The sequence below is a fragment of the Grampus griseus genome, assembly GCF_964374135.1.
Source record: "Grampus griseus genome assembly, chromosome: 19".
Classification (NCBI taxonomy): domain Eukaryota; kingdom Metazoa; phylum Chordata; class Mammalia; order Artiodactyla; family Delphinidae; genus Grampus; species Grampus griseus.
In genome coordinates, this window is record NC_139013.1 from 45711455 (window position 1) to 45738083 (window position 26629).

The window sequence follows — 26629 nt, forward strand, 5'->3', positions numbered from 1 at the left end:
CATGCTGAGAAGCAACTAAGTCCGCGCACCACAACTACTGAGCCTGTGCTCTAGAGCCCGTGAGCCACAACTACTGAGCCTGCGTGCCACAACTACTGAAGCCCGCACACTGCAACAGAGTAGCCCCCGCTCGCCGCAACTAAAGAAAGCCTGCACGCAGCAACGAAGACCCAATACAGCCAAAAATAAATAAATAAATTTATAAAAAAGAAAAAAGAATGCAAGTGATTTCATGTTTGTAAATCTCCTAGGACAACAGATGTTAGCTCTTCCCACCCAGACACCTGACACCTTTCCATCAGGAGCTGGGCAGACGAGCTCCCTGAGAATGAGAGGGTGTTTTTATATCCATACAGGCATCAGACAACACCATAGTGAAAATAACAGTAGTGGCGCCAGCCCAAGTCTAAGTTCTTTACATGCATCATCTCACTGAAGCCTCATCACCACCCTCTGCGGTAGGTGCTACTGTTTTCATTTTATAGAAGGTAAAATTGAGGCTCGGAGAGGTTAAAGAATTTGGTCAATTTCTTACAGCTTAGAAAAGAAGGAGCAGAGACAGGATTCAAATCCAGGCAGTCCAACAGGAGAGCCTAAGCTCTTCAACACTCTACTCTGTCCCCTGGGGAGGTGGCTAAGAGAAGGCAAAGGGTCAGAGGGAGCTGATGTAACAGACGAGAGAATGTGGTAGGACTGGAGGAGGGAGTCGCAGGGAGAAGGGGGCAGGACAGTCAGGAGCAAGGTTCTGGGGCTGGCATTCCAGAAATGAAAGAAACGATGTCTGTCTGCTAGGAACTGAGGGTTTATTGAGAAGACAAATATAAACCACATGTGGAGGAAAAGAACTAGGTCAGTAGTAATAACACATCACAGCTATCAGACTCACTGTTTCAGTTAGCCACCGCTGCATACGCCACCCCAAACAGAGAGGCTTATGACACCCGTCATCTACTTTGCCCACGAATCTGCAGCTGGGGCAGGGCTTAGTGGGGTCAGCTTGTTTCCGCCCCATGTGGCACCAGCAGGGGTGGCTGGAAGGCTGGAAGCTGGGATCATCTGAGGGTTTGCTCACTTGCAAGCTGAGGCTGGTCGTCAGCAGCACACCTACATGTGGGCTTCTTCCTGCTAATGCTCAGCTTCTTCCCAGCTTGGTGACCCCAGGTAACATCATTAGTCACTGGGGAATGCAAATTAAAACCACAATGAGATACCACTACACACCTAGTAGAATGTTTGAATAAAAATGACCTGCCACGCCCAGGGCTGTCAAGGATGCTCTCATACAACTGCTTTGGAAAATCCTTGGCAGTTTCTTGGGAAGTTAAACATACACTTACCATATGACCCAGCCACGCAATTCCAAGCTATTTACCTGAGAGCAATGAAAGCAGATGTCCGTACAAAGATTTACACATGAATGTTCATAGCAGCTTTATGTGAAGTAAACAAAAATGAGAAACAACCCAAATGTCCATCAATAGGCGAATGGATAACTAAATTATGGTATAGCTATACAGAGAAATACAATTCAGCAATAAAAATGAATTCACTATCGGACTTCCCTGGTGGTGTGGTGGTTAAGAATCCACCTGCCAGTGCAGGGGACACGGGTTCGATCCCTGGTCCAGGAAGATCCCACATGCCACAGAGCAACTAAGCCCGTGTGCCACAACTACTGAAGCCCGTGTGCCTAGAGTCGCAACAAGAAAAGCCACCACGGTGAGAAGCCCGCTCACTGCAAGGAAGGGTAGCCCCCACTCGCTACAACCACAGAAAGCCCGAGCACAGCAATGAAGACTCAATGCAGCCAAAAAATAAAAAAAAAATTTTTAATTAAAAAAATTTTTTGAATTAAAAAAAATGAATTCACTGTTGATCCATGCAACAACATGGATGGCTCTCAAAATTATTATGCTGAGTGGAAGAAGCCAGACAAAAAAAGTGTATGCATAGTATTATTCAATTTATATAAAAGTCTAGAAAATGCAATTAACCTGTAGTGACAAGAAAGCACACCAGTGGTTGCATGAAGATGCTAGGGGTGGGGTAGAGGGAGGGATGACAAAGGGGCATGAGAAAACTTAGGGTTGATGGATATGCTCAGTACCCTGATAGTGGTGACGGCTTCACAGGTGTATATATGTTAAACTGTACCAAATTGTACACTTTAGATATGTGCAGTTTACCGTGGGCCAATTTTAAAAATAAAAAATACTAGGTTGGAAAAAGAAAGAAGGGCATGTGCAGCTCATGCAGCATAATATCAAAAAACAAACAACCCAATCAGAAAATGGGTGGAAGATCTAAATACACATTTCTCCAAAGAAGACACACAGATGGCCGAAAAGCACATGAAGAGATGCTCAGCATCACTAATTACTAGAGAAATGCAAATCAAAACTACGATGAGGTATCACCTCACATTGGTCAGAATGGCCATCGTCAAAAAATCTACAAACAATAAATGCTGGAGAGGGTGTGGAGAAAAGGGAACCCTCCTATACTGCTGGTGGGAACGTAAATTGGTACAGTCACTATGGAGAACAGTATGGAGGTTCCTAAAAAAACTAAGAATAGAGCTACGATATGACCCAGCAATTCCACTCCTAGGCATATACCCAGAGAAAACTATAATTTGAAAAGATAAATGCCCTCAATGTTCGTTGCAGCACTATTTACAATAGCCAAGACATGGAAACAACCTAAATGTCCAACAACAGAGGAATGGATAAAGAAGCTGTGGTACGTATATACAATGGCATATTACTCAGCCACAAAAAAAAAAGAACAAAATAATGCCATTTGCTGCAACATGGATAGACCTAGAGATTTTCATACTGAGTGAAGTAAGTCAGACACAGAAAGACAAATATCATGTGATATTGCTTATGTGTGGAATCTAAAAAAAAGGGTGCAAATGAACTTATTTTCAAAACAGAAATAGAGTCACAGATGTAGAAAACAAACTTATGGCTACCAGGGGTTAAGGGGGGAGGGATAAATTGGGAGATTGGGATTGACATACACATACTACTATATATAAAATAGAGAACTAATAAGGACCTACTGTATAGCACAGGGAACTCTATTCAATAATCTGTAATGGCCTATATGGGAAAAGAATCTAAAAAAAGAGTGGATGTATGTATAACTGATTCACTTTGCTGTACACCTGAAACTAATACAACATTGTAAATCAAGCATACTCCAATAAAAATTAAAAGAAAAGAAAAAAAAAAAGAAAGAAGGCACATGGGAGGTGATAGGCTGTGGTGGCCATCTTGGAAAACACAAACCTACCTCGTTCACCAAGTATTTCCAACAGGCAAGGCACTGTCCTTGAGTCCTCCCAACAACCCAACCCAAGGGGGAGATGAGGTGGCCAGTTATCTTCTGTGATGATGATGATGATGATCTTGTCATCACAGAACCATGAGGTCTTGGCCCCTGGGAGGAAAGGGTGTCTCAGGTCTCTGATGACCGAACCTTGGGGCTTTTACCACTGAGCTGTAAGAGAAACTGCTGCCCACTTCTTCGGACCCATCAGGAAGCAGAGGCGCCCTTTAGAGAGCGACACGGAGAGGCAGTGAGGAGGTGGCTCTGTGGGCAGAGGCTGGGGCACGGCTGCTGAACTGAGAGGCACCTGTGTCTGTCCCCTACCCTCCCTACCTAGGGAGGAAGAAGATACCAAGCCCCCGACAAGGAGGGCTCAGTTCGAGAAGCGCTGCGCCTTCTGTCCCAGGGCAGATATGGAGATGGTAACCCAAGGAAAGCTTCTGAGAGGAGCCACAGTCTCCCAGCTTGGCTGGACCCTGGGGCTTCGGCTGCTCTTCTCTGCCTCAGGCGAGGTCCTTGTTTCCCAGCCCCCCATCCCCAGATCCTTAGCCTCTTTCTCCTTTTTAATGGGGGGTGGGTGGGTGGGGGGTTGCCCAAGAGACAAATCCTGGTTTAGGAGCCAATAAAGAAGGGGCCTCCTAGGTTGGGGAGGGTATCAGAGGCCATGGGCTGGAGGGCAGAATCCTGGTGCACAACCCCGTGGGCCCCTCACTGCCACCCCCCATGAAGAACACAGGACTGAGGGATGGGAGCGCAGCGGGCAGGGGAGAGGTCACCAGGGCTGGACCTGGATGGACGGGCTGGGGGAGGCCTGGAAGGGCAGTTGAAGGGTGGAGGAACAGCAGCAGGCACAGAGAGGCAGTACTCCGGGGGGGCAGTGGGGGCCACCTTGTTGCAATGCTGTCCACTGAAGCTTAACAGAAATGGCAGAAGTGGGCCACACTGATTAGACAGCCACCTCGCACTAGACGTTCTCTCCTTTAACCTTTCTGACAAGTCTGTGATGTAGGTTCTACACCCCTCACTGCATAGGTGAGACGGGGTTATCCACAGTCACACAGCTAGCAGGTTGGGGAGCCGACCTGGGGAGGGGCGGCGGCCAGCAGGCACAGGAGCCACTGCAGGTCTGGGCGGGTGGGCCTGGCGCACGTGGTGGAGTTCTGGTGGAGGATGGGCTGGAGCTGGAGTGGGGGCAGCGGGAGCAGCAGGGAGGCTGGGCGCCACCCAGGCGGCAGGCAAAGCAGACCTGGGCTCCGCAGGCTTCGGTGGAGGGAGGCTGGATGGGAGAGGAACCTGCAGGACCGGAGACAGAGGGCGCGTGCCGGTGGAGCCCGGCTACGAAGGGGCAGGGGGCGGGGTCTGTTCCTCGTTCTCCTTCGGGAACTGAGACCGGGGGAAACTGAGCCGCCCTCAGCAAAGACGGACCCTGACCCTGATGGGAGAGAGGGTGAGAGAGAGGCCAAGAACTAAGACAGAGGGCCCTGGAGGGGTGACGGAGGGGGTAGGGAGAGGAGGGTGGGGAGGACTGGTGAGGTTCTGAGCCGGCGGCATCAGGGATGAGCGTGGCTGGAAGGCCGGGAGAGATGAAGGTGAGACGTCCTTTGGTCCCGGGCCTTGGTGTTTGTGTGTGGTGCGGAAGGGGCTTGTTCTTTTCAAAATGTGAAACTTGAACATTTTTGTCTGATTAAAGCATGAAAAATACAATTAAAACAGGAGGAGAAATATTAAAAGTTAAAAGACCTCCCATAATCATAAACCCACACTCTGCTACTATTAATGGTTTCAAATATTTCCTTCTGATTTTGGAATATGAACAAAAACAGATAAAATACATTTGTACGAGGATTCCAGTGGTTTCACATCTTTGCCAAAACGAAACATTCTGTCTTTTCATTTTAACCATTCAGGTGTGTGTGCAGCTAATCTCACTGTAGTCTGCATTTCAGTTTCCATGATATATATGATTCTTTTCCATTATAGGTTATTTCAAGATATTGAGTATACTTCCATGTGCTATACAATAGGTTCTTGCTGGGTATCTATTCTATATAGTGTGTATATTTTAACCCCAAACTCCTAATTTACACCCCCACCACACCAAAGCATTTGACTTAATAGTCTAATACATTACTTTGATCACTTGTCCAGTAAGGCTAGAACTTTAGAGCACTTCAACTTCACTTGCCTCCTACCAACGTTTGTGGGCTTTTTTTTTTTTTTTTGCGGTACACAGGCCTCTCACTGTTGTGGCCTCTCCGCTTGTGGAGCACAGGCTCCGGACGCACAGGCTCAGCGGCCATGGCTCACGGGCCCAGCTGCTCTGCGGCATGTGGGATCTTCCCGGACCGGGGCACGAACCCGTGTCCCCTGCATCAGCAGGCGGACTCTCAACCACTGCACCACCAGGGAACCCCTGTGTGTTTTTTTAAAGACATTTTAAGTCAACATATATGTTAAAGACATTTCTATTGCTTTGTACAATATTTATATATTTTTTAATTTAAAAAATTTAGGCCTTTCTCACCTTCTGAGATGGCCTACACTCTGTCTGTGGAGTGTGTTTCCCTCTAAATAAATCCACTTCTTACATATCAAAAAAAAAAATTTATTTTTAATCTTAAATTTATTTCACTAAAATTCATATATATTTTAATTTCACTTTTTGCTAATATTTAAGCACATATTTACCTTTTCTAGTGCTCCTCCTTCATGCATTTCCGTGTTTCCATCTAGGATCATTCTCTTCTACTTGAAGATTTTCCTTTCGGATTCCTTTTGTGCAAGTCTCACAGTGACAAATTCTCTAAGCTTTTATCTGAGAACATCTTTATTTTAAGGGTTATGTTCATTAGGTAAAAAAAATTCTACATTGGCATTTTTTTATCACCCCAGGACTTTAAATATGTCTTTTCACTGTCTTCTGACTTCCATCATTTCTGATTCGAAGTCAGCCATCAGTCTTAGTGTAAGACAATACAATGGTCAAAAAAAGTGTTTTTTTTCACGTTCAAGGCTTCTTTATTGGTTGCATCAAATTATTACAAAGTAAGAACTGCTGTTGGCCCCCTGGTCTCCGTAGTGGAGAGGCAGCCTTAAAAACCTAGTGACCCAATTCTCCAAAAAGGTTACCTCAGATGTGTGTTAGGTAACAAAACATTTTTTTTCTGGTCCAGATCACACACTGAATTTAGTTATTATGTCCTTCTTCAGCCACCTTTAATCTGGAACAATTCCTTAGTCGTTATCTTTCATGATTGATAAGTGTTGAGTGCAGGGCAGTTATTTTGTACAATGTTGCTCAGTTTGGGTTTGTCCCATGTTTCATTATGATTGGATTCAGGCTCTGCTCTTTTGACAGGGAGACGAAAGGATGTTGTGTCCTCAGTACATTATATCAGGAGGCATGTGATGTCTGTTCATTCTGCTCCTCTTGATGTTAACGTGGATCACGTGGTTTAGCTGTGTTTTCTCCACTGTGAATTACTATTTTCTCTCTGTAGATAACAAGTAATTTGAGAAGACACTGCTGTGCTGAGGCTTATTGTTTTGAGCAGGGGAGGTGGGAACCCAGGACCAAGGTCAAGAGCTCCCCAGGGAGGCCTGTCCAGGGTCTGCAGGCTCTGGGGTCAGGTCAGCAGCCTCTGCCCAGAGCTGGATGCGGGCTGGAGTTTCAGTTTGGTCACACAGGTCCCGAAGCCAATCTGGTTAGGCAAGGGCAAACACTCTCGTTTTGCAGCTAATCAGCTGTATGTGAACACAAGTCCCTTCCCGCCTCTGCACCTCACTTTTTCTTTTTTTTTTTGCGGTACGCGGGCCTCTCACTGTTGTGGCCTCTCCCATTGCGGAGCACAGGCTCCGGACACACAGGCTCAGCGGCCATGGCTCACGGGTCCAGCCGCTCCGTGGCATGTGGGATCTTCCCGGACGGGGGCACAAACCCGTGTCCCCTGCATCGGCAGGCAGACTCTCAACCACTGCGCCACCAGGGAAGCTCTCTTTTTTTTTTTTAAATTTATTTTTGGCTGCGTTGGGTCTTCATTGCTGCACGCAGGTTTTCTCTAGTTGCGGTGAGCTGGGGCTACTCTTCGTTGCGGTGCACGGGCTTCTCTCATTGCGGTGGCTTCTCTTGTTGTGGAGCATGGGCTCTAGGACCATGGGCTTCAGTAGTTGCAGCACATGAGCTCAGTAGTTGTGGCTCATGGGCTCTAGGGCACAGGCCCAGTAGTTGTGGTGCACGGGCTTAGTTGCTCCGCAGCATGTGGGATCTTCCTGGACCAGGGCTCGAACCCGTAGTTCCCTGCATTGGCAGGCAGATTCTTAACCACTGCACCATCAGGGAAGTTCCTGCACCTCACTTTTTCATCTAAGTGAGAGACTTGGACAGTCTAACCTTCTCCCCTTTTCGGCTAAAACTCTTTTGTTCTTAGTCCCTTTGGAAAACAGAGGCCAAACGCCTCTGAGGATTGAAGTTGGCCAAGGATCTTTTACCAGAAAAATCACACACAGAATTTGGGAGTGGGGCAATTCATTCAGAGACTGCTAAGGTGTCAGCCAGGCGACACGTAAGCCATTCACTGCTGCGGTGTCCCCTCGGGGGGCTGAGGCCAGCTTGGCCGGCGAGCCACTTCTCCCTTGTAGAGATACAGGTGACGAGGAGCCTGAACCCACAGCTCAAGTCCTACACTTACACCAAAGCCAGGTAGCCTCTCCAGGGCATGCATTCAGGGCTGACGGCTGCCCTGAGCCTCCTAGATAAAGGAATATTCACACTGGGACTCAAAATGCCCCTCAACCGCTCCCTCCTTTCTTCTTCTACTCTTCACCTTCTCCCATGTCCACTGTACACATAGGCCTACTATCTCCTAAGTGACAGCTGCTGAAAATGGATTTGAGGAGTTCTGAGGAGAAACCCTGGGTTCCAGGTTACCCCTCCTTTCTCACTGAACATCCCATTTCATTACTTGAATATTAGTACAGCCATTACTACTTAAAGAAATCCTTGCTACCATGCAATTCCTTAAGCTGTTACTTTTTAACAGCCGGATGCACATTGGCTTTGCTGAGAGTAGAGGAGGTAGAAGACAAGGTTTGGGAAGGGTGTCATGAGGTCACTGACCTCAGGGGTGGGCTGTTGGAAGGGGGAGGCAAGCACTGACTAAACGCGGACATAGCAGGGCCCAGAAAATAAATGTGGCCTAGTTCTGGGCCTGAATGGGAAGGCGGCCATCAGAGACCAGGTGCCATCCATGTGTCACATCTGTAAGGAGAAGTTCCAGGTATGTGTTCCCCCCAGGAAGGAGCCTCATCACATGGCTTAAACACATCAGTAGAATGAACAAGTCTGGACACATGAGCTTGAGAGTCAGAAAACCCCAGATCTGGCTTCCAGCTCTCCTGTAAAGGCCTATGGTCCTACTCTGTTTGACCTAATTAGCCAAGAACACGGACATTCTAACGGTAAGTTTCTGAGCGTCAGTGGCAAGTTTACAGTCAGTACTCACAGCTCCGGAGACTTCTTCCAGCAGAGCATGTGGGTGGAGGAGAGTCCTCCCAGTCACCACAGAGAAAATTTAACAAGTAAAAACCTGCAAACTCTTTATTAAATTCTCCCATTTCATCTGTACAGAAAAAAATGCACATTATGTTCAGAATCTCAGTAACATCTCAAAATTACACAGCATGAACATGTAAAAACAAGAAACTTCCAGGATTTTATACATAGAAAGGAAAACCATTTACAAAAGAGGCTTGTTAGTTTTACTTTTCTTTTTTTCCTTCTTAAAAAAAAAAAGTTAAAGGCCTAAGATCTCACACAGCATTTGCTGTACAGTCTGTTTTCCTGCTTCGATTGACCTGGGAACATGGTGTTGGGAGAAGCCGCTCAGGAAGCCTCGGGCTGCCAGCCCCTCCCGTCGGTCACTCACTCTAGTGCCCCTCAGTCTGACAGGGACCTGTTCAAACCATCTAGCGTGTGTGGTACAGGGCCTGCTGGGCTCTGGGGTCCAGTTGTCAATTCTATGTTGGGGGGAAGGCGAAACAGAATATAGAGGCACTATCTGAATTTTCTCCTTGCCCAAGGAGATTCCTCCACTGCATGTATCCCAACACCCCTACCTGTGCGTTGTGGCAGCTCTTGGGAAGGGAGAAGGAGAGGAAGTCACCATCAGGATCCTGTCACTACCAGCCCCCGCAGACAGTCCCACCTTTGTGCTCCAGATGACAAACAGTCCCTGGGTCTCCACAGTGATCTCACTAGATGGCCTGGATGAACCTGTCACTCTGAAGAGTCAGTCTTGGTTTGCTAATGACTGATCTTTTGTCTGGGGTCTGGGCAGGAAGGGGGATTCGGCTTCAAACTTGATTGCCCTGACATGTGACCCTGGTCCTAGGGGAGAGGAGGACCAAGAGGAGTGTAGTGGGAGAGATGACCAACCAAGACACGTGAGAGAGAGACGGAGACCAGAACATCAGCTCTGGCCCCAGGCCCTTTGGGAATTGAAGACCAGTGCGGAAGAGGGGACTTAGGAGTGGAGTATCCCTAAAGGCCTGGGGGAAACTCAGGGCACTGGAATGCTGCATTTTATAAAATTACTTAGGTGCTGTCCAAATGGTGAGAATAAATAAAAGCAGTCTTTGAGGTTTTTCAAATTTCCTAAGAATCAGAAATATAAGTAAACATACCAAAATGCACATGATTCAAAAGCCATATTCTTCTTTTTGCTCTACGGCCCAAATTTAGTTTGAATGTGTCAGGCTGTGCTGGCTGGCTTCTAAGGGTCCCTGCTCCAGGTTCCTTCTCCGTATCTGCTTGCTTAGAGTAAGTTATATGCAGAAAACGTTTACTTTTTGGTGGGGGAGGGGAAGAAATGGGACGGGGAGGCCTTTTCTCAGAGGAACTTGAGACCAGGTAAGGAGGTCCCACAAAGCAACCTACCCCTCCCTGGGTGACTCACACTAGTGGGGTTCTTTAGGATAGAAGTGGTACCACAAGCCTGGAGGTGGCACAGAAGTCAGGCTGATATAGGAGAGTGAATCTTCCTTTGGGAAGGTGTTGGGAGGTCAGCACTCTGTCTGATAAAACGTAAACGATCCTACGACTCTTTACGACTGGCTTCTCTTGTTACTTGACCTCAGGAAACAGGAAGAAATGAAATCTGATGGTAATTTCCTGGCACACCTAGGAAAGCAGAACCTCCCTCCTTCCCAGCGTCCCCAAGAAGAATACGTGCAGGATGTGAGACAGTCAAAGGCCTGCAATGAATACAAGTCAACACCTGCTCACTCAGTATTAGAATTCCCCTCGCTTCTAAGGGTGCACTGGCTCAGAACAAGCTGATGGGATCCACAGCACTGGGCCTGGTAGTGGTACCAGAATTTTACGGAACGCTAAGAAGGACGGCTTTCCTGCTGGAGTGAACCCAAGCCCGAGCGATGGCTCCCACCTCAGAGCATCTTGCTAGCAGACTTCTCTTGGGACAGCAGCAATAGCAGGGGAAGGCCAGGGATGCACCAGGGTCAAGGTCTCACTCCCACAGCCGCCCTTCTGTGTGAGAAACTCCGATGCAGGGAGAAGACAGCCTTGCTCTTGACGTTCTGTTCAGATTCCTGACCTCCTGCACTGCAGGGCCTCCAGCCCAGAGACTGACCTCCTGGCACCTCTGGGGTGTTGTAGAGACACCAAGTCTGAGTCTCTGAGACACTGGTGTGAGCTGACAAGGCCTGATGAGTTCTCTGGCTACTGGAATCTTCAGCAAGTGCTTGGAGCCTTGGCCAAAAACCCTACCTGCTCCTTATGTTATTGTTCACGGGCTAGACATCAGAAGGGAAAAAGGACACAGGTCTGTCATCAGCTCCACTAGGGCCATGGTTTCTTCCTGACTAATTCTTGACTAGCTGATTTACCCAAGAGTGACCTATGAGCCCAGTAACCAGAGGTGTCCCAGAACCTGTTTTGTTACACCAATGAGGTACAGAAATGGATATAGTTGGGCCGTAGTTTCAGATGGTGCTGGGCCCCTTGGATGCAGGAAACTGCTCAGTCATATGAAACTATTCTAAAAACCAGTCACTGAAACTATTCCAAGTTGGATGGTGAAATGTTTTCTGACAACGAGCAATCAAAGATACCGGCCGAGTTATCCCTTCTATCTATCCGGATCATTTCTAAAGATGACAAATGTTTCAAGAATCAAATTCCTTTTCAAACTTCCAGATCTGCTGCAGACAATTGAGATCATCTCTCAGTTCAGAAAGAACAAAAGTGTCTAGACACATTAAACTATGGAGATGTTTTACATACACTGGGAGGGAGACTGCAGAGATGGAGAATGGTACTCCCACTCTCATCAAACAGGGAACAGTCATTCTATCCTGTAAACCACATCAGACATGTCAGTGGGGGCCCGTGTACAGATATATCCCCAGTCCTCGATCCCAGACCCCACCACCCAGGGGGGAGCCCCTGGAGGTGGACTGACTAGATCAGCTCAGTTCAGTCCAAAAGTGGTGGTAGGAGGGGGCGCTGCTCGGACTCCAAGAGTTTCAAGTTTTATGAGGCTGAAGAACCCCAGGACAGTTGCTAAGAATCAGGAAGACCCTAAGAGCAGGACTTGGGGGACCAAGCAGCTTGGAAGCTCCCCTTCATGACTTGGAGTACCCTAGGCAGGGGGGATATGCAGCTTCTAGAACCCACTGTCTCCAGGAAGGGTAGTAAAAAGGGAAAAGAAAGAAAAAGAAGAAAACCACAGTATTCAAATATATGTCAGTCAGGTTAGACAAGGAGTCATTTGGATCAACCGAGCCACAAACTGACCCACTTTGTACTGAACACATTCCAGGGAAGACAGATGTGGGGAGGTCCCTCAGCACGTGTGCACAGCGGCAAAGAGGCGCAGGGCAAGGGATGGAGCATGGTCTACGTGGACAGTTTTAGGCACGTGATTTATAATACTTTGTGGAGTCTAACAGGTTAATAAAATATATATTATATAAATATATCTTCTACTGTACACGCCGCCCTCTTGTGCAGCCACTGGATTCCATGCCCCAAACTCAAGTCCAGGTGCACCAGGTTGAACTGTGATGCCTGCACTCCTCCCTTTTTATACTCCAAGCCTGTCATCTCTACACTGGAGGGACGAGGGATGGTCAGGAATATTGCTTCCATAAAGCTCAGATTCAGGAAAGACTGATGAATCATCAAAGTACATTTAGCCAATGCCTACTGTAGTGGGTGTATGCAGCAAACGGACAGAAAAAAAAAATGGAGAAACGCCTCCATCTTTTAATGTAGTAATTTTCCACACCCTCTCCATGTAGAGGCCTAAAGGAGCTTGTCTGGGAAGGTGGCCTTGAACCTGCAGAAAGGTCAGGTTGGACTGCCAGTCACACCCTGAGACCAGGCTAAGTCTTTATAAGCCATTGTCTCACCTGGGAAGTAAAGCAAAGTCAATCAATGCCCCGCTCCTCCTTCCTGCCCTGAGCTCCAGCCCCCAGAGTCACGGCCTCCCGGTGAAGCGGAGGGCTTCTGGAGGAACTGCCACCCCAGCAGGACCAATCCGAACGCGGCTTGAGTCCTGCACTGCCCTGGGAGAGGAAGGTCACTGGGGCACTCTGCCTTGGGCCTCAGGGTCCAGCCTCTCCATGCGGATCAGTGGACAGATCAGCTGCACACACTTCTGATCCCCTCTCCAACCCACCTGCCCTCGGCCTAGGGAAGCTCATGCTCTACTCCACTGAGGTGAGGAGATCACACAACTACCCACGGCTGTGGGGTCCTGACCAGCAGTGGCTCTACTAGGGTAGGAACTGGAAGGCATCACTGTTTCAGCAGAAGAAAACAAGACCCAAAGCGGGCTGGTTAGTCGTTTCCCACTACTCGGTGAAGTCCATGGCCCTGACATGGGCCAAAGGTGCTGTTGAGAAGTAAGCAGGACATCCCAGTTACAGCATATTGGGTGGTGTGTTTCCCCTCTAAAGTCCTGCCTTCATTTCACACTGTCACACAGAAGAAATAGCCCCATTGCTCAAATCAAGCCTGGAGGAGATGTGTTACTATATACATTTTTTTCTTTAAAAATTTTTTTTTTTTTTTTTTTTGGTGTTTTTAAAAAAAAAAATCATTTGAGTTGCAGGTCAGGTGAGTTGGTTCTGGAAGTACTGGTAGTTCCATCGGTATGAGAGACTTGTCTATGGGCAGGTAAACCCGAGTTTGCCAACAAAGGCAATACCCAAAGCGGCCAGCTGCTGCACAAATGGTCGAGGAGGAGGATACCATGGACACGGGTGAAGTCTGAGACGGGACAGTGCGGTGGATACCTGCTACTGCTCTAACATGGGTGTTGGTGTCACCTCGCAGAAGGACGAGGTGGGTGGGTACGCTATACAGGAGGGCTGTACAAACTGGGCACTGGACAGGTAGTTCCTCTGGTGCTCAAGGTGGCTCTACCTGTCCTTGAGCTCTCGTGTCACTCGTTTGGTGATACGTCCACACATCAGGCCAATCAGGAACAGTATGCAGATGCTCCCACTGATCACAGAGAGAATGTAGTTCTTTGAAGGGGATGTCATCACTTGCATGGCGAGGTCAGAGAAGCCATCCGCTGGGGCCACCTGGAAAACACACAGGGGCATCATCCTCGGAGAGAAGTGGGTTGGGACAATGCTTGCTCTAACTTGCCCCCCTGGACTGCTACTGTAACTTAGGTCATTTTTTGGGGGGAGAGAGGAGGGCAACGGGCAAGAAAATCAAACACCGAGCTACAACTGTTTTTCCCGATCATACAATTCATCACAGTGATCACTGCCGCCCACGTGGTAACAGCTCTCACAGAGGACCTGATGGTGTGCTGGCAAAGGGCTCAGCATGTTTCAATCGTTTAGTCCTCACATTAGTCCTGGGACATACATTTTACTACTCCCACACTACAGATGAAGACCCGGAGGCCCAAGGGGTGGGAAGAGGTCAAGTGACTTGCACAAGGTCACAGGTTCTTACATATTTTGATTTATTTTCTTCATGTTGCTGTCTTTTTAAAAACAAAGAGAAAAGCTGAGATTCTGTCGGGTGCTAATTCTCTGTCGTGACTTGTTTTCACTCACCATCATATCATCAGCATCCCCCCCCCCCCACCAAAAACAACTTGCAAGCATGACTTATGCTGACTGAATATACTTAATCACTCCCCCATCGTGGACACTCAGGGTCTAGCCAGTTTTCATCCTCAGTTTTCCTCAGTGCTTTCTCCAGTGGACCTCTGTGGTAGGCTACTATAGCAGAATCAGGACCAAAAGGCTCCCCAGGTGCACACGGACCTGTTCTGTTGAGTCTCAACTTAGCCTGGGTGCTGAGAAGGGTCCAGCCCGGAGAGGTCTGGGCTGCTTCTATGCTCATCCATGTACTCAGAACAGAGCAAGGCGGCTCCAGATTAATCTGATTTAAGCACCAACATCTGCCAACAGAAAACTAGCAGTGGGTCACTGTGAAGCAACGCTTGGCGGCTCAAAGGCGGAAACCAATGACGAAAGAAGGGACTAATTAATGTCTCTGCTGTGCTACCTGGAGATGATGGCTCCAGGCTCACAGAGCCCAGGCGTCTTATGGTGCACTGAGAGATTTTTTCAAATAAACCTACTGCCAGTCTCACAACAAGGACAAGGAGGCCAGTGAAGTATCTCAAAGAGACCTGGGAAACTGACAGAGGAGACGCCACATCAGGTGATTCTCGTGGTCATTACCTTTGCTGCGTAACTCCACATTTCAATCCGGTCATTGAGGCGTTTTTTGCACTCAGGTTGTAACCTCACCCGCTTATCCTCCAGGGCCTCCATAAGGCAGGACATTTCTGTGCAACGGAAAGGGATAAGAACCGTCTGAAGCTGTACAGAACAGAAATTTCGGTAAGGATGGGGAGAAGGGTACCTAACCACCAGAGAATTCAGATCTCGAGGCTATACAAAGTTAAATCCCTTCAAGGACACTTAACCCAAGATCTACCATGGAGAAGAATATTTAAGGTTGGCTGTCCAGAGTCTCTCTTAAAACCTCTCTCATTTTATTCATCGGACACACATGGCTCAGAAACAACCATACACCTGCCCAGGTTCCACCTCACACAGAACCTGTCTGCTGAGCCCACTGCGGCCACCGGGGAAGCTGATGAAGCTGTTCAAGGTTGGACAAGGCAGGGAAGAGGGCCATGATGATAGCTTAACTTTTGCCTCCCTCATAAATAACTCAACTTCCTCTTGTCATCAAATCTTTACCTCGGGTCATGGCTCTATCAGTTCAAACCTGCAGCAGGATTACTCCTAAACTCACTTTGCCACAAAGGCATCAACCAGGCCCCCAGTGGATGCTGTCTACGGTTGAGCTGCAGCTACAGAACAGAGTAGCTAGAACTGATGTCTCAGAGGGAGTCTTTGCTCCTCCCAAGACAGTTCAGACAGGGTCAGAGTGAACACCGTGACTTACGACGCCCTCGGCCAGGGGTGATGGCTGCACAGTGGTGTTTGATGTCCAGGGCACAAGCTGTATGAAGAACTGGGTCCACAAAGATGTCTGCTTTGCTTTCCTTCAGCATGTTTAACACTTCCTAAGAAGGGAAGATCATAGAGAGAGCTTTTATAGAGGAAATACATCAGATCCGTTGTCTGTAAATACTTTACATACAAACAAAAAAGTCAAGGAGGGACGATTAAGCCAACAGAGGCTACTCTGAGATAGGTGGCAATGTGGTGATGATGCAAAGAACGCAGACGGTTAGCATCCAATTTAATTCAATAAATACAACTTGGGGACCTAGTGTATGCAGAGCTGTTTGCTAATAAGCAAAGCGAGGCAAGTTTAAGATCAGAATTGGGTTTTGGGCACTCCGGTATGCTATATTATTAAATACTAAGTGTTAGTGTTTATATTGATTTAATGCAGTTATATTGTTACTTTTTATGTCTGAAAATGTGAAAATTGAAAATCAGAGTAATAAGCTATACTAAAATTCCCAAACAGAAAGGTGCATTTGCAAAATGTTTCACTTTACTTCCATTATCCTCAAAAGGAAAGAAAGAACTGACAGAGCATAACTTCTACTGCAAGAATAATTCTTATTTGAGTTTAAAGATGTTCTGAACAACAGGAATATAAACATGATAGAACTGAAATCAACTCTGCATACTCTCCATTTATACATGATGAAATTATAGCAGGTAAAGACAGTCAAAAATTGCTTTCTTAAGTAAAAATTACTTCGTGCTTCACAGACTGTAAAACAACAATAAAACAAACAAACAAAAACAAAAAAAACCCTGAAATGTTGTTCAAAAAGTCCTCCTTGAAGTTAAATGGGATAATTTGATGAAAAAGTATTCAAAGGAAAATATCTGGATTTAGCCTTTAGCCAACTTCTGCCACTCCTCAGACCATGTGGAATTAGAAACATTTTTAGCAGATGAAAATATCTGCACACAATATTCACAGTGACTCAGTAATATCATTGAAACACTTTTCCAAAAAGAGATTAAGTTTTTTAAAAAAGATCAAATACATTATTTCACTTTCAATTTTGTAAGATAATGCATGCTTAGCTATCTTTTTTTTTTTAATTAATTTATTTTTGGCTGCGTTGGGTCTTCGTTGCTGCACGTGGGCTTTCTCTAGTTGTGGTGAGTGGGGGCTACTCTTTGTTGCGGTGTGTGGGCTTCTCATTGTGGTGGCTTCTCTCGTTGCAGAGCATGGGCTCTAGGCGTGTGGGCTTCAGTAGTTGTGGCACACAGGCTCAGCAGTTGTGGCCTGTGGGCTCTAGAGGGCAGGCTCAGTAGTTGTGGCTCACGGGCTCTAGAGCGCAGGCTCAGTAGTTGTGGCACACAGGCTTAGTTGCTCCACAGCATGTGGGATCTTCCTGGACCAGGGCTCGAACCTGTGTCCCCTGCACTGGCAGGAGGATTCTTAACCACTTCATCACCAGAGAAGTCCAGCTATCATATTTTGATAAATTTGTTTTTATGTGATGTTTCTGAAATGAACTGAATTTGTAGTTTCATTGACTTTTACAAATGCAGTACGCTTACTGATATATTGGAATTGACATTTTACTTTGGCATAGCACTTAAACAATGACCTTAAACAATGGTCTAGTCATGGGGATGAGACATATTCACAAGTAATTAGTACATGTGAAAGACTATTTAAGTTACAGACAATTAATGGTCAAAAGGCAAATTAGTTTGGTAAGAGGGAACAAGATAGAATTCTGGGAAGGAAGGTTTAGATTTGATCACTAAGATGTACAGACTATAGCTTTAAGAGGAAGAAGAGCAGAGAAAAGCAAGTGAGAGAAAATGGTGACTGATGGGAGTTACCTTTTTACACATTTCTGTTTTGATTTTGAGCAGGTTAACTTTGAGGCACTCCTCTACTTGACCTGTCTGCTCCTGGGCTGCTGCTTCTTCGGCACATAGACTGGCAATCTGTTCAGGACACACACAAAAAACAAGGGAACCCCTACTCTCACGAGACACCTTGGTCTCTGAAGCATGTCGATTGGATATCCTCCCACACATGTGCCCGGGGCTCTTCTCAAACGGATTCCTGGTGGATTTCACTCCCCTCCCTCCCATATGGGATGCCAGGCTCTGTTCTCCTTCACAAGGACTGGCACAGAATTGAAAAACAGTCAATACATGTATCTTCATGCTGTCAACCCCAAGACCTGAGTCAGACTGTCCCAGGGCTGGTCACAAAGAAGGCTACTCTCTGATTCCTCAAGAGGAAGGTCATACAGCCAAGTAAAATCCTAAAAGCAAATGCTTGACATTGACAGAGGTTCAGAGTCAACCCAGCTACACAACTTGGAAACACACACACACACAGACACACACACACACACACACACACACACAAAGGGGTCCTGACACATAGCCTGCAGCACAGTTAAAAATTTAACCTTCTTTGGACAGCTTTGTGAGTAAGCTTTTTTGAAATATCTTTAGCCATGTTCCCATAAAATGGACATATGTTGAACAAGGTTCACTACATGACCTTTTGTAGCTAGAAAGTCAAGTAATATCCAAGAACTGGCACTTCGGTAGAGGCATTACAGGAGCACTTTTATCCTTCTGGCAAGTGTTGGGAGTATTCTGCGTTGAACATCAGAATAAGGAGAGGGAAGGACAAACTAGACGTAGACAGATATAATAAACAAAAATGCTGTTCAATAGAGAAATAGGGAATCAAAACTGAATAGTGATAGGACTAAGGACAAACCAAATTCAGTGTTACACAGAACCAGGAACTCAGACAGTGGAGAGCCTAGAAGAGCCCTGGATTCAGGGCTGAAGGGAAACAGAGTAAAGAACTTTTCTCCAGTAAAAACTTCTCTGACCAGCTCTGTTCACAACCAGTTTTGTCCCCAGATCCTACCTCATCCGAGCAGTGTAGCTGGAGCTGAGGATCGAGTCGGTAATCTAGAGCAGACTCCTGGATAATAATCCGGATCTGGTCTTCACAGTCTGAAGAGAGGCGCTACATGTGACAAGGGAGAGTACGTCAGCCCATTAGAACATGTCAGCTTTTTATCTGGGCCCTGGCTTGGGGAAGGTGTGCAAAAAGGTCTTGGGGAAAGTAGCAGCAAGCTACGGACCTCCAAAGAAAAAACTGCCAGGACTAGTGGAGGTTCCATAAGTACACCTCTGTGGAAAGCCCAGGGCAGTTTACCTGGTCAGCATATCTCAACTTGAGGCAAGAGATGACTTGACCTTCTAACTCCGAATCGTCCTTGGCCTTAGTCAGGATACCATGACAGAATTTAGGAATGTCAGCTTTACAGGCTTTCCTTAGCACAGGGTTTAAGCGGTAATCTAGAGCAGAAAGGAATAAGCACAGGATAAAACACTCCACCTGGATTCACAAATGTTTTGAGATCCACTTACCCAAAGGGGGCATATTAGGTCAACGACCACTAATAAACCACTGATTTGTTTATTTGGTAAATGTTTACTGAGCTCTCACTACACTGTTTTATTTTATTTTATTTTTGGCCATGTCCTGCGGCTTGTGAGATTGAACCCGGGCCACGGCAGTGAAAGCCCAGAATCCTAACTAGGCCACCAGGGAACTCCCTCAACACGCTGTTTTAAATCAGCAATATACTGTGGTGGAAGAGCAGACGTGGAAACCCCCAGGAAACGTACTCCGCAGCAGCTCTGCAGGATCTATTGAGGCCAACATTCTAAGCAGTCCTCACAAAAATCTAGCAGACATCAGCAACCTTCCCCATGATACATATTTTTGAAAATTCTGAGAACAGAATATCCAACTCAACTTGACCACTAAGTTACAAGATCTTGCAACTCAGAGCGTAAATTTCTCTGTTCTAAAACAGATTACCCATATATTCTCCTGCCACATGCGTGAAGTTTTACTAAATTTCTAGACTTTTCAATGAACTTTAGCCCTAATTTGTTTTGTACACCCTTCAAAGGCAAGTTTCCTATGTTTTCAGCCTCCTCTTTCCCATGACTTTCATTCTGTTCTTCTAGATGCTCTTCAAGGAAGAAGTAAGTCACTTTGCTCATCACATCCAGACTCTTCCCTTAACATCCAGGAGCAACAAAGCACCTTTAGTTTAATTAGGCAAGTATATGCCCACTCAATTCCTTTCAAGCCATACCCAGCAGGACCAGGAAAGCCACGCCAAAATGTTACCAGTGTTCTGGGTGATCTGGCGCTTGGTTATCATCTGTTTGCATTTGGGATCCATCAATTCACTGTTCTTATTTTGCTTCAAGCATTGCAACATCGTTTTGGAATCCGCTTCTGGACAGAATCTCTGCAAAGAAACAAAGTTTTATAGAAGTAGTTACCCAAATATGGCAATTAACACCATATTTATCACTCTTACATCTTTTGGGGAGCTTATGACAGAACCTAAAGGCATCACTTGGGACGAGAAATGGTAAGCCTGAATCATCACCCAGCCTCAAGTTCCCCTTTACCTATTCTCTACTATATTTCTCACATTTCTTTCTACTACCTGTTTCCTATTTTGAATAGGATGCGTCCCTACTTACATGGCTATGCTACATTACACGGCCTCTCATAAGCTTACATACTGTTTTTGCATGAACGTAACATTGTACCAGGTGACCACCTAGCCCTCAAGCCACATCTACCCAATCCCAATGGGAAATTTAGGAATTACCCAGCAACCAGTGTGAACAGGGATGTGGGGGAAGGACCTATCTGGTTCACCCCTTTAACCAGAGGGGCTATAATCCTACCAAATCCTGCGGAGCCAGCCCCCGTACACTTGTTAGTGTCCTTGAAGTCAGAGATTCATTTTGGACTAGTGATAAACTCTATCTATATCTGCTAATCCACAGTCTATTAATTATAGTCCACTGTTATCTTAATATGGGGACATGGAGTGCTGACTGATTTTTTTTTTTTTTTTGCGGTATGCGGGCCTCTCACTGCTGTGGCCTCTCCCGTTGTGGAGCACAGGCTTCGGACGTGCAGGCTCAGCGGCCATGGCTCACGGGCCCAGCCGCTCCGCGGCATGTGGGATCCTCCCAGACCGGGGCACGAACCCGTGTCCTCTGCATCGGCAGGCGGACTCTCAACCACTGTGCCACCAGGGAAGCCCCTGCTGACTGATTTTTATAGAAGTCATCAAAATCTTACAAACATCCCTCAAATCAGAGCCTGACATTTCCACTTTTACAGAGGACTCAACTCTTCCAGACCCAGCTAAAGAGACTTCTAACTTTCACAGTTCTCTTTGGAGTTTATTGATAGGGTGAGGAGTATCATTTTATTTTAAAGGGAAGCTGAAATAAGGGGTTAGCACTTTAAGTTTAATCTCTTTGTACGTGTGGACAAATAAAGGAACTGACATCCAGATTCTCCAGTCAGCCCTGCTGCAGGGGGCATTTATTGAAGAAGTAAATGAAGCAAAACAACCTGTAGAACAAAAAAAGCCTTTGATGGTGACAGATGGATGATCAGGACGTTTGATGGTGGCCTCCTCAGTATACCTACCACCAACCGCGCTCAAAACCAATCACATATTTAATGGACATCTATTTACTTCTTCCTCAGGTCAAAGTGAGGTTAGCTATCTTAGCTTAGTGGTTCTGAAACTTGAGCTTCATTGGAACCCCCGGGGGCTTGTGAAAACAGAGGGCGCCACTCCCAGAGCTTGACTCAGAGATCGGGGTGGGGCCTGAGACTTTGTAAGTTCCCAGGTGGTGCTGACGCTGCAGGTCTAGGGACCAGACTTTGAGAACCACAGCCGTAGCTGTATAAAACAGGTTGACATTGAGAGATTATATGAATTTTCTCTGAAATTTAAAGAAGTTTGTGTTTTTGTTATGTTGACTTACCCTGTGCTCAACCCTTGGTTTTGGGTCCCTTACCTTTATCATCTGCTTGCAGACTCTCATGAGTGTATAGTCTAGTTCTGGGTCCATCATCTCTGTCTCCTGCAGCTTAAAGACTTTCTGGTGGCAACGGGTGCTCAGCTGCTTCTTGTTTTCTTTCAGACATTCAATAATCTAGGGCATAACAGTTACGGGCAAGTTAAGAGGTGGATCAGGTATTGATAATCCATGTTTTCTGACTGAAGCATTAAGTTCTTAGTACATTCCTCACTTTTCTATACAGGTACCTTTCATTTCTAATTCCTAGGTAATAGGAATCAGGATTTCCTCACAAAGGAGAATTATAATAGATCTACAACCCCAGGGCTAATAGCAAACCAAATGTATAAAAATTATGGATAAAGAGCAGGTTGTACTGGAGTCTAAGGGGAAGGAAACCCTCTCAAGATTCCTGGTTTCTTCTTCCTTCCAGGGCTATTCCTTGTCAAGATCTCTTCTGGAGCATACATCAGGCTCTCTGCCTTTCCCTGGAGCAATAACCCTGACTCGACAGTAAGCACAAGCCAGGAAGTTCAGTTCAACTCACCATTTACCACATGAGAACAGAGCATTAGATGCCAGCTACGAATGAGACTCAATCCTTACCTTTGAAGACTATACAGTCTCACAGGGAAAAGTTATATAAACAAACAACTACAATAAAAAAGATAAGTGACTTAACATAAAAGAATAAAATGCCATGGGATAGATTTTAAGAGAGTGAATTAGGTGTATCCTAAAACCTCCCCTTCCCTACAACAAACTTTTAGCTACTATAAAAAAAAGATAAAGAAAGAAAGCAGATGGGAAGCTGCAGTAGATAGGGCTGTAGCATGTAGTCATGAGACTTCTATGAAATCCTCAAGGCACAACCAAGAATCACCAAATACAGTTGACCCTTCAATGACAAGGGTTTGAACTACACAGGTCCACTTATATGAGAATTTTTTTCAATAGTGAACACTACAGTTCTACATGATCTGTGACTGGTTGAGTCTGTGGATGTGGAACTTAGATAGGGAGGGCCCAACATATATGGAGGGCTGACACTATACACAGGTTTTTAACTATGTGGACGTGCAGCACTCCTAACCCCATGCTGTGCAAGGGTCAACTGCAGTTAAGGAACACTAATACCGTAAGAAAGATAATAAACAAAATAAATCAAGGCCTCAAAACTGAGGGGGAAAGGCAACAGAGCAATCAAACGTATATTGAATATCTTCAGAACAACAGAGAAGAAAACAGTAAATAAGAATCAAGAACAGGTAGTTATGAGAAGAACCAATTAGAGATGTTACAAATGAAAAATAAGTGAAGGGGACAAGACGGTGGAGTAGTAGGACCTGAGCTCACCTCCACTCGCAAAAACACCAAAATCACAACTAACTGCTGAACAACCATCAAAAGACTGGAACCTACCAAAAAAGATATTCTACTTCCAAAGACAAGCCACAGTGAGATGGTAGGAGGGGCACATTAATGATACAATCAAATCCTATACCCACTGGGTGGGCAACCCACAAACTGGAAAGTAAGTATATCGCAGAGGTTCTCCCATAGGAGTAAGAGTTCTGAGCCCCACTTCAGGCTCCCCAGACTGGGGGTCTGGCATCAGGAGGAGGAGCACGCAGAGCATTAGGCTTTGAAGGCCAGCAGGGCTTGATCGCAGGAATGCCACGGGACTGGGGGAAACAGAAACTCCACTCTTGGAGGGCTCACACAAGGTCTTGTGTGTACTAGGGTCCAGGGGGAGAAGCAGTGACTTCATTGTTGGACTTGGAGGGTCTCCTAGAGAGGCAGGGGGTAGCTGTGGCTCACTGCAGGGACAAGGACATTGGTGGCAGAGGTACTGAGGAGTACTCATTGGTGTGAGCTGTCCCGGAGGCCACCATTTTGACACCAAGACATGGCCCCCACCCAACAGCCCTTAGGCTCCGGTGCTGGGACGCCTCAGGCCAAACAACCAATAGGGCAGGAACACAGCCCCACCCATCAACAGACAGGCTGCTTAAAGTCTTCCTGAGCCCACAGCCGCCTCTAAACACACCCCACTGACACGGCCCTGCTCACCAGGAAACGTGCACAAGCCTCTTAGGCCAGCCTCACCCACCAGGAGGCAGAAGCCAGAAGCAAGAGGAACTACAATCCTGAAGCCAGTGGGACCACAAACACAGAAAGTCTGACAAAATGAGATGGCAGAGGAGTATGTTCCAGACGAAGGAAAAAAGATAAGACCCCAGAAGAACAACTAAGTAACGTGGAGCTAGGCAATCTACCTGAAAAGAACATTCAGAGTAATGATAGTAAAGATGATCCAAGATCTTGGAAAAACAATGGAGTTACAGACTGAGAAGATACAAGAAATGTTTAACAAAGAGCTAGAAGATATAAAGAAGAAACAAGCAGAGACGAACAATATAATAACTGGAATGAAAATACACCAGAAGGAATCAATAGCAGAATAAATGAGGCAGAAGAATGGATAAGTGAGCTGGAAGACAGAATGGTGGAAATCACTGCTGCGGAACAGAATTAAAAAAATAAAAAAGAATGAAAAGTGAGGAGAGTTTAAGAGACCTCTGGGACAACGTGAAATGTAACAACATTTGCATTATAGGGGTCCCAGAAGGAGAAGAGAGAAAGGGCCTGAGAAAATATTTGAAGAGATGATAGCTGAAAACTTTGCTAACATGGGAAAGGAAACAGTCACCAAGTCCAAGAAATGCAGAGAATGCCAGGCAGGATAAACCCAAGGAGGAACACACTGAGACACATATTAATCAAACTGACAAAAATTAAAGACAAGCAGGAAATATTAAAAGCAAGAAGGGAAAAGCAACAAATAACATACAAGGGAACTCCCATAAGGTTATCAGCTGATTTTTCAGCAGAAACTCTGCAGGCCAGAAGAGACTGGCATGATATATTTAAAGTAATGAAAAGGAAAAACATACAACCAAGAATACTCTATCCAACAAGGCTCTCGTTCAGATTTGATGGAGAAATCAAAAGCTTTCTGGATAAGCAAAAGCTAAGAGAATTCACCACCAAACCAGTTTTACAACAAATGCTAAAGGAACTTCTCTAGACAGAAAAGAAAAGGTCACAACTAGAAACAAGGAAAATATGAATGGGAAAGCTCACCAGGAAAGGCAAACATACAGTAAAGGTAGGAAATCATCCACAAATATGGTATCAAAACCAGCAGTCGTGAGAAGAGAAGAGTACAAATGCAGGATATTGGAAATGCATTGGAAATTAAGACAACAGCAACTTAAAACAATCTTGTGTATATATATAGACTGCTATATCAAACCCTCATGGTAACCACAAACCAAAAATCTACAGTAGATATACACACAAAGAAGAAAAAGGAATCCAAACACAACACTAAAGACAGTCATCAAATCACGAGAACAAAAGAGGAAGGGAAGCAAAAAGACCTACAAAAACTAATCCAAAACAATTAACAAAATGGCAATAAGAACATACATATAGGTAATTACCTTAAATGTAAATGGATTAAATGCTCCAACCAAAAGACATAGACTGGCTGAATGGATACAAAAACAAGACCCATATATATGCTGTGTACAAGAGACCCACTTCAGATCTAGGGACACATACAGACTGAAAGTGAGGGTATGGAAAAAGGTACTCCATGCAAATGGAAATCAAAAGAAAGCTGGAGTACCAATTCTCATATCAGACAAAATAGACTTTAAAAAGACTATTACAAGAGACAAAGAAGGACACTACGTGATGATCAAGGGGTCACTACAATAAGATATGACAATTGTAAATATATATGCACCCAACATAGGAGTACCTCAATCTATAAGGCAAATGCTAACAGCCTTAAGAGAACAAATCATCAGTAACACAATAATAGTGGGGGACTTTAACACTGCACTTAACGTCAACGGACAGACAGAAAATCAATAAGGAAACATAGGCCTTAAGTGACACATTAGACCAGACGGACTTAACTTTTATTTATAGAGCATTCCATCCAAAAGGAGCAGAATGCACATTCTTTTCAAGTGCACATGGAACATTCTTCAGGATAGACCACATGCTGGGCAAGCCTCAGTAAATTTAAAAAAACTGAAATCATATCAAGCATCTTTTCCGACCACAACACTGTGAGATTAGAAATCAACTACAAGATAAAATAGCATCAGAAAATATAAAGTACATAGGGATAAATCTGACAAAAGATGTAGAAAAACTGTACATCAGAAACTAAAAATCATTGCAGATATAAACCAATAAGAAAACCTAAATAAATGATAATATGAGGGGGAAACCACCTCATCTATAGAGAAAGAGATTTTAGTAGCTTGAATTTTGGTTCCCCAAAAGATATGTATAAGTCCTGAACCCGCAGTTGTGAATGTGAATATTTGAGACAAAAATTCTTTGCAAAAGTAATTAAGCGAGGAATCTCAAAATGAGATCATCCTGAGTTATCTGGATGGGCCCTAAATCTAATGTAAATGTCTTTATAAGTTTATAAGAATAAGAAAATATACATAATACACAAAGGAGAGACATGGAGGAGAAGGTCATGAGAAGATGGAGGCAGAGACTGGAATCATGCATCCCCAAGTCAAGGACTGGAACCACCAGAAGATGGAAAAAGCAAGGAAGCATTCCGCCCTAGAGCCTTAGGAAAGAAAGCAGTCTTGCCAACACCTTGATTTCAGACTTCAGGCCTCCAGAACTGTGAAATAATAAATTTGTTTTAAGGCACCCAGTATGTGGTAATTTGGCGGCTCTATGAAACTCATATACAGATGCAAGAACTACAGTGGACCTCTCATCAGAAACTACGCAGAAAGCTGTGTGAAGTGAAATATTTAAAGTATTGAAA

General features: G+C 45.4%; 1 protein-coding gene across 2 annotated transcripts in view; it reads right to left on the bottom strand.

Moving 5' to 3' along the window:
* Window positions 1–8918: 8918 nt before the first annotated feature.
* GLG1 (golgi glycoprotein 1) overlaps window positions 8919–26629 on the bottom strand; it is a gene marked incomplete at its 5' end in the record, with an annotated part of 148516 nt that continues 130805 nt past the window's right edge. The window contains 9 exons of one of the 2 annotated variants that reach the window (XM_082676241.1): window positions 8919–12779; window positions 13784–13947; window positions 15073–15179; window positions 15809–15929; window positions 17692–17799; window positions 18752–18853; window positions 19046–19188; window positions 20036–20159; window positions 21748–21885. In XM_082676241.1, coding sequence (XP_082532367.1) covers window positions 12704–12779; window positions 13784–13947; window positions 15073–15179; window positions 15809–15929; window positions 17692–17799; window positions 18752–18853; window positions 19046–19188; window positions 20036–20159; window positions 21748–21885 — 1083 coding nt within the window. In that variant the 3' untranslated portion in view covers window positions 8919–12703. Of the gene's footprint in view, window positions 13948–15072; window positions 15180–15808; window positions 15930–17691; window positions 17800–18751; window positions 18854–19045; window positions 19189–20035; window positions 20160–21747; window positions 21886–26629 lie in introns of both variants that reach the window. The other variant, XM_082676240.1, reaches the window with a different exon arrangement.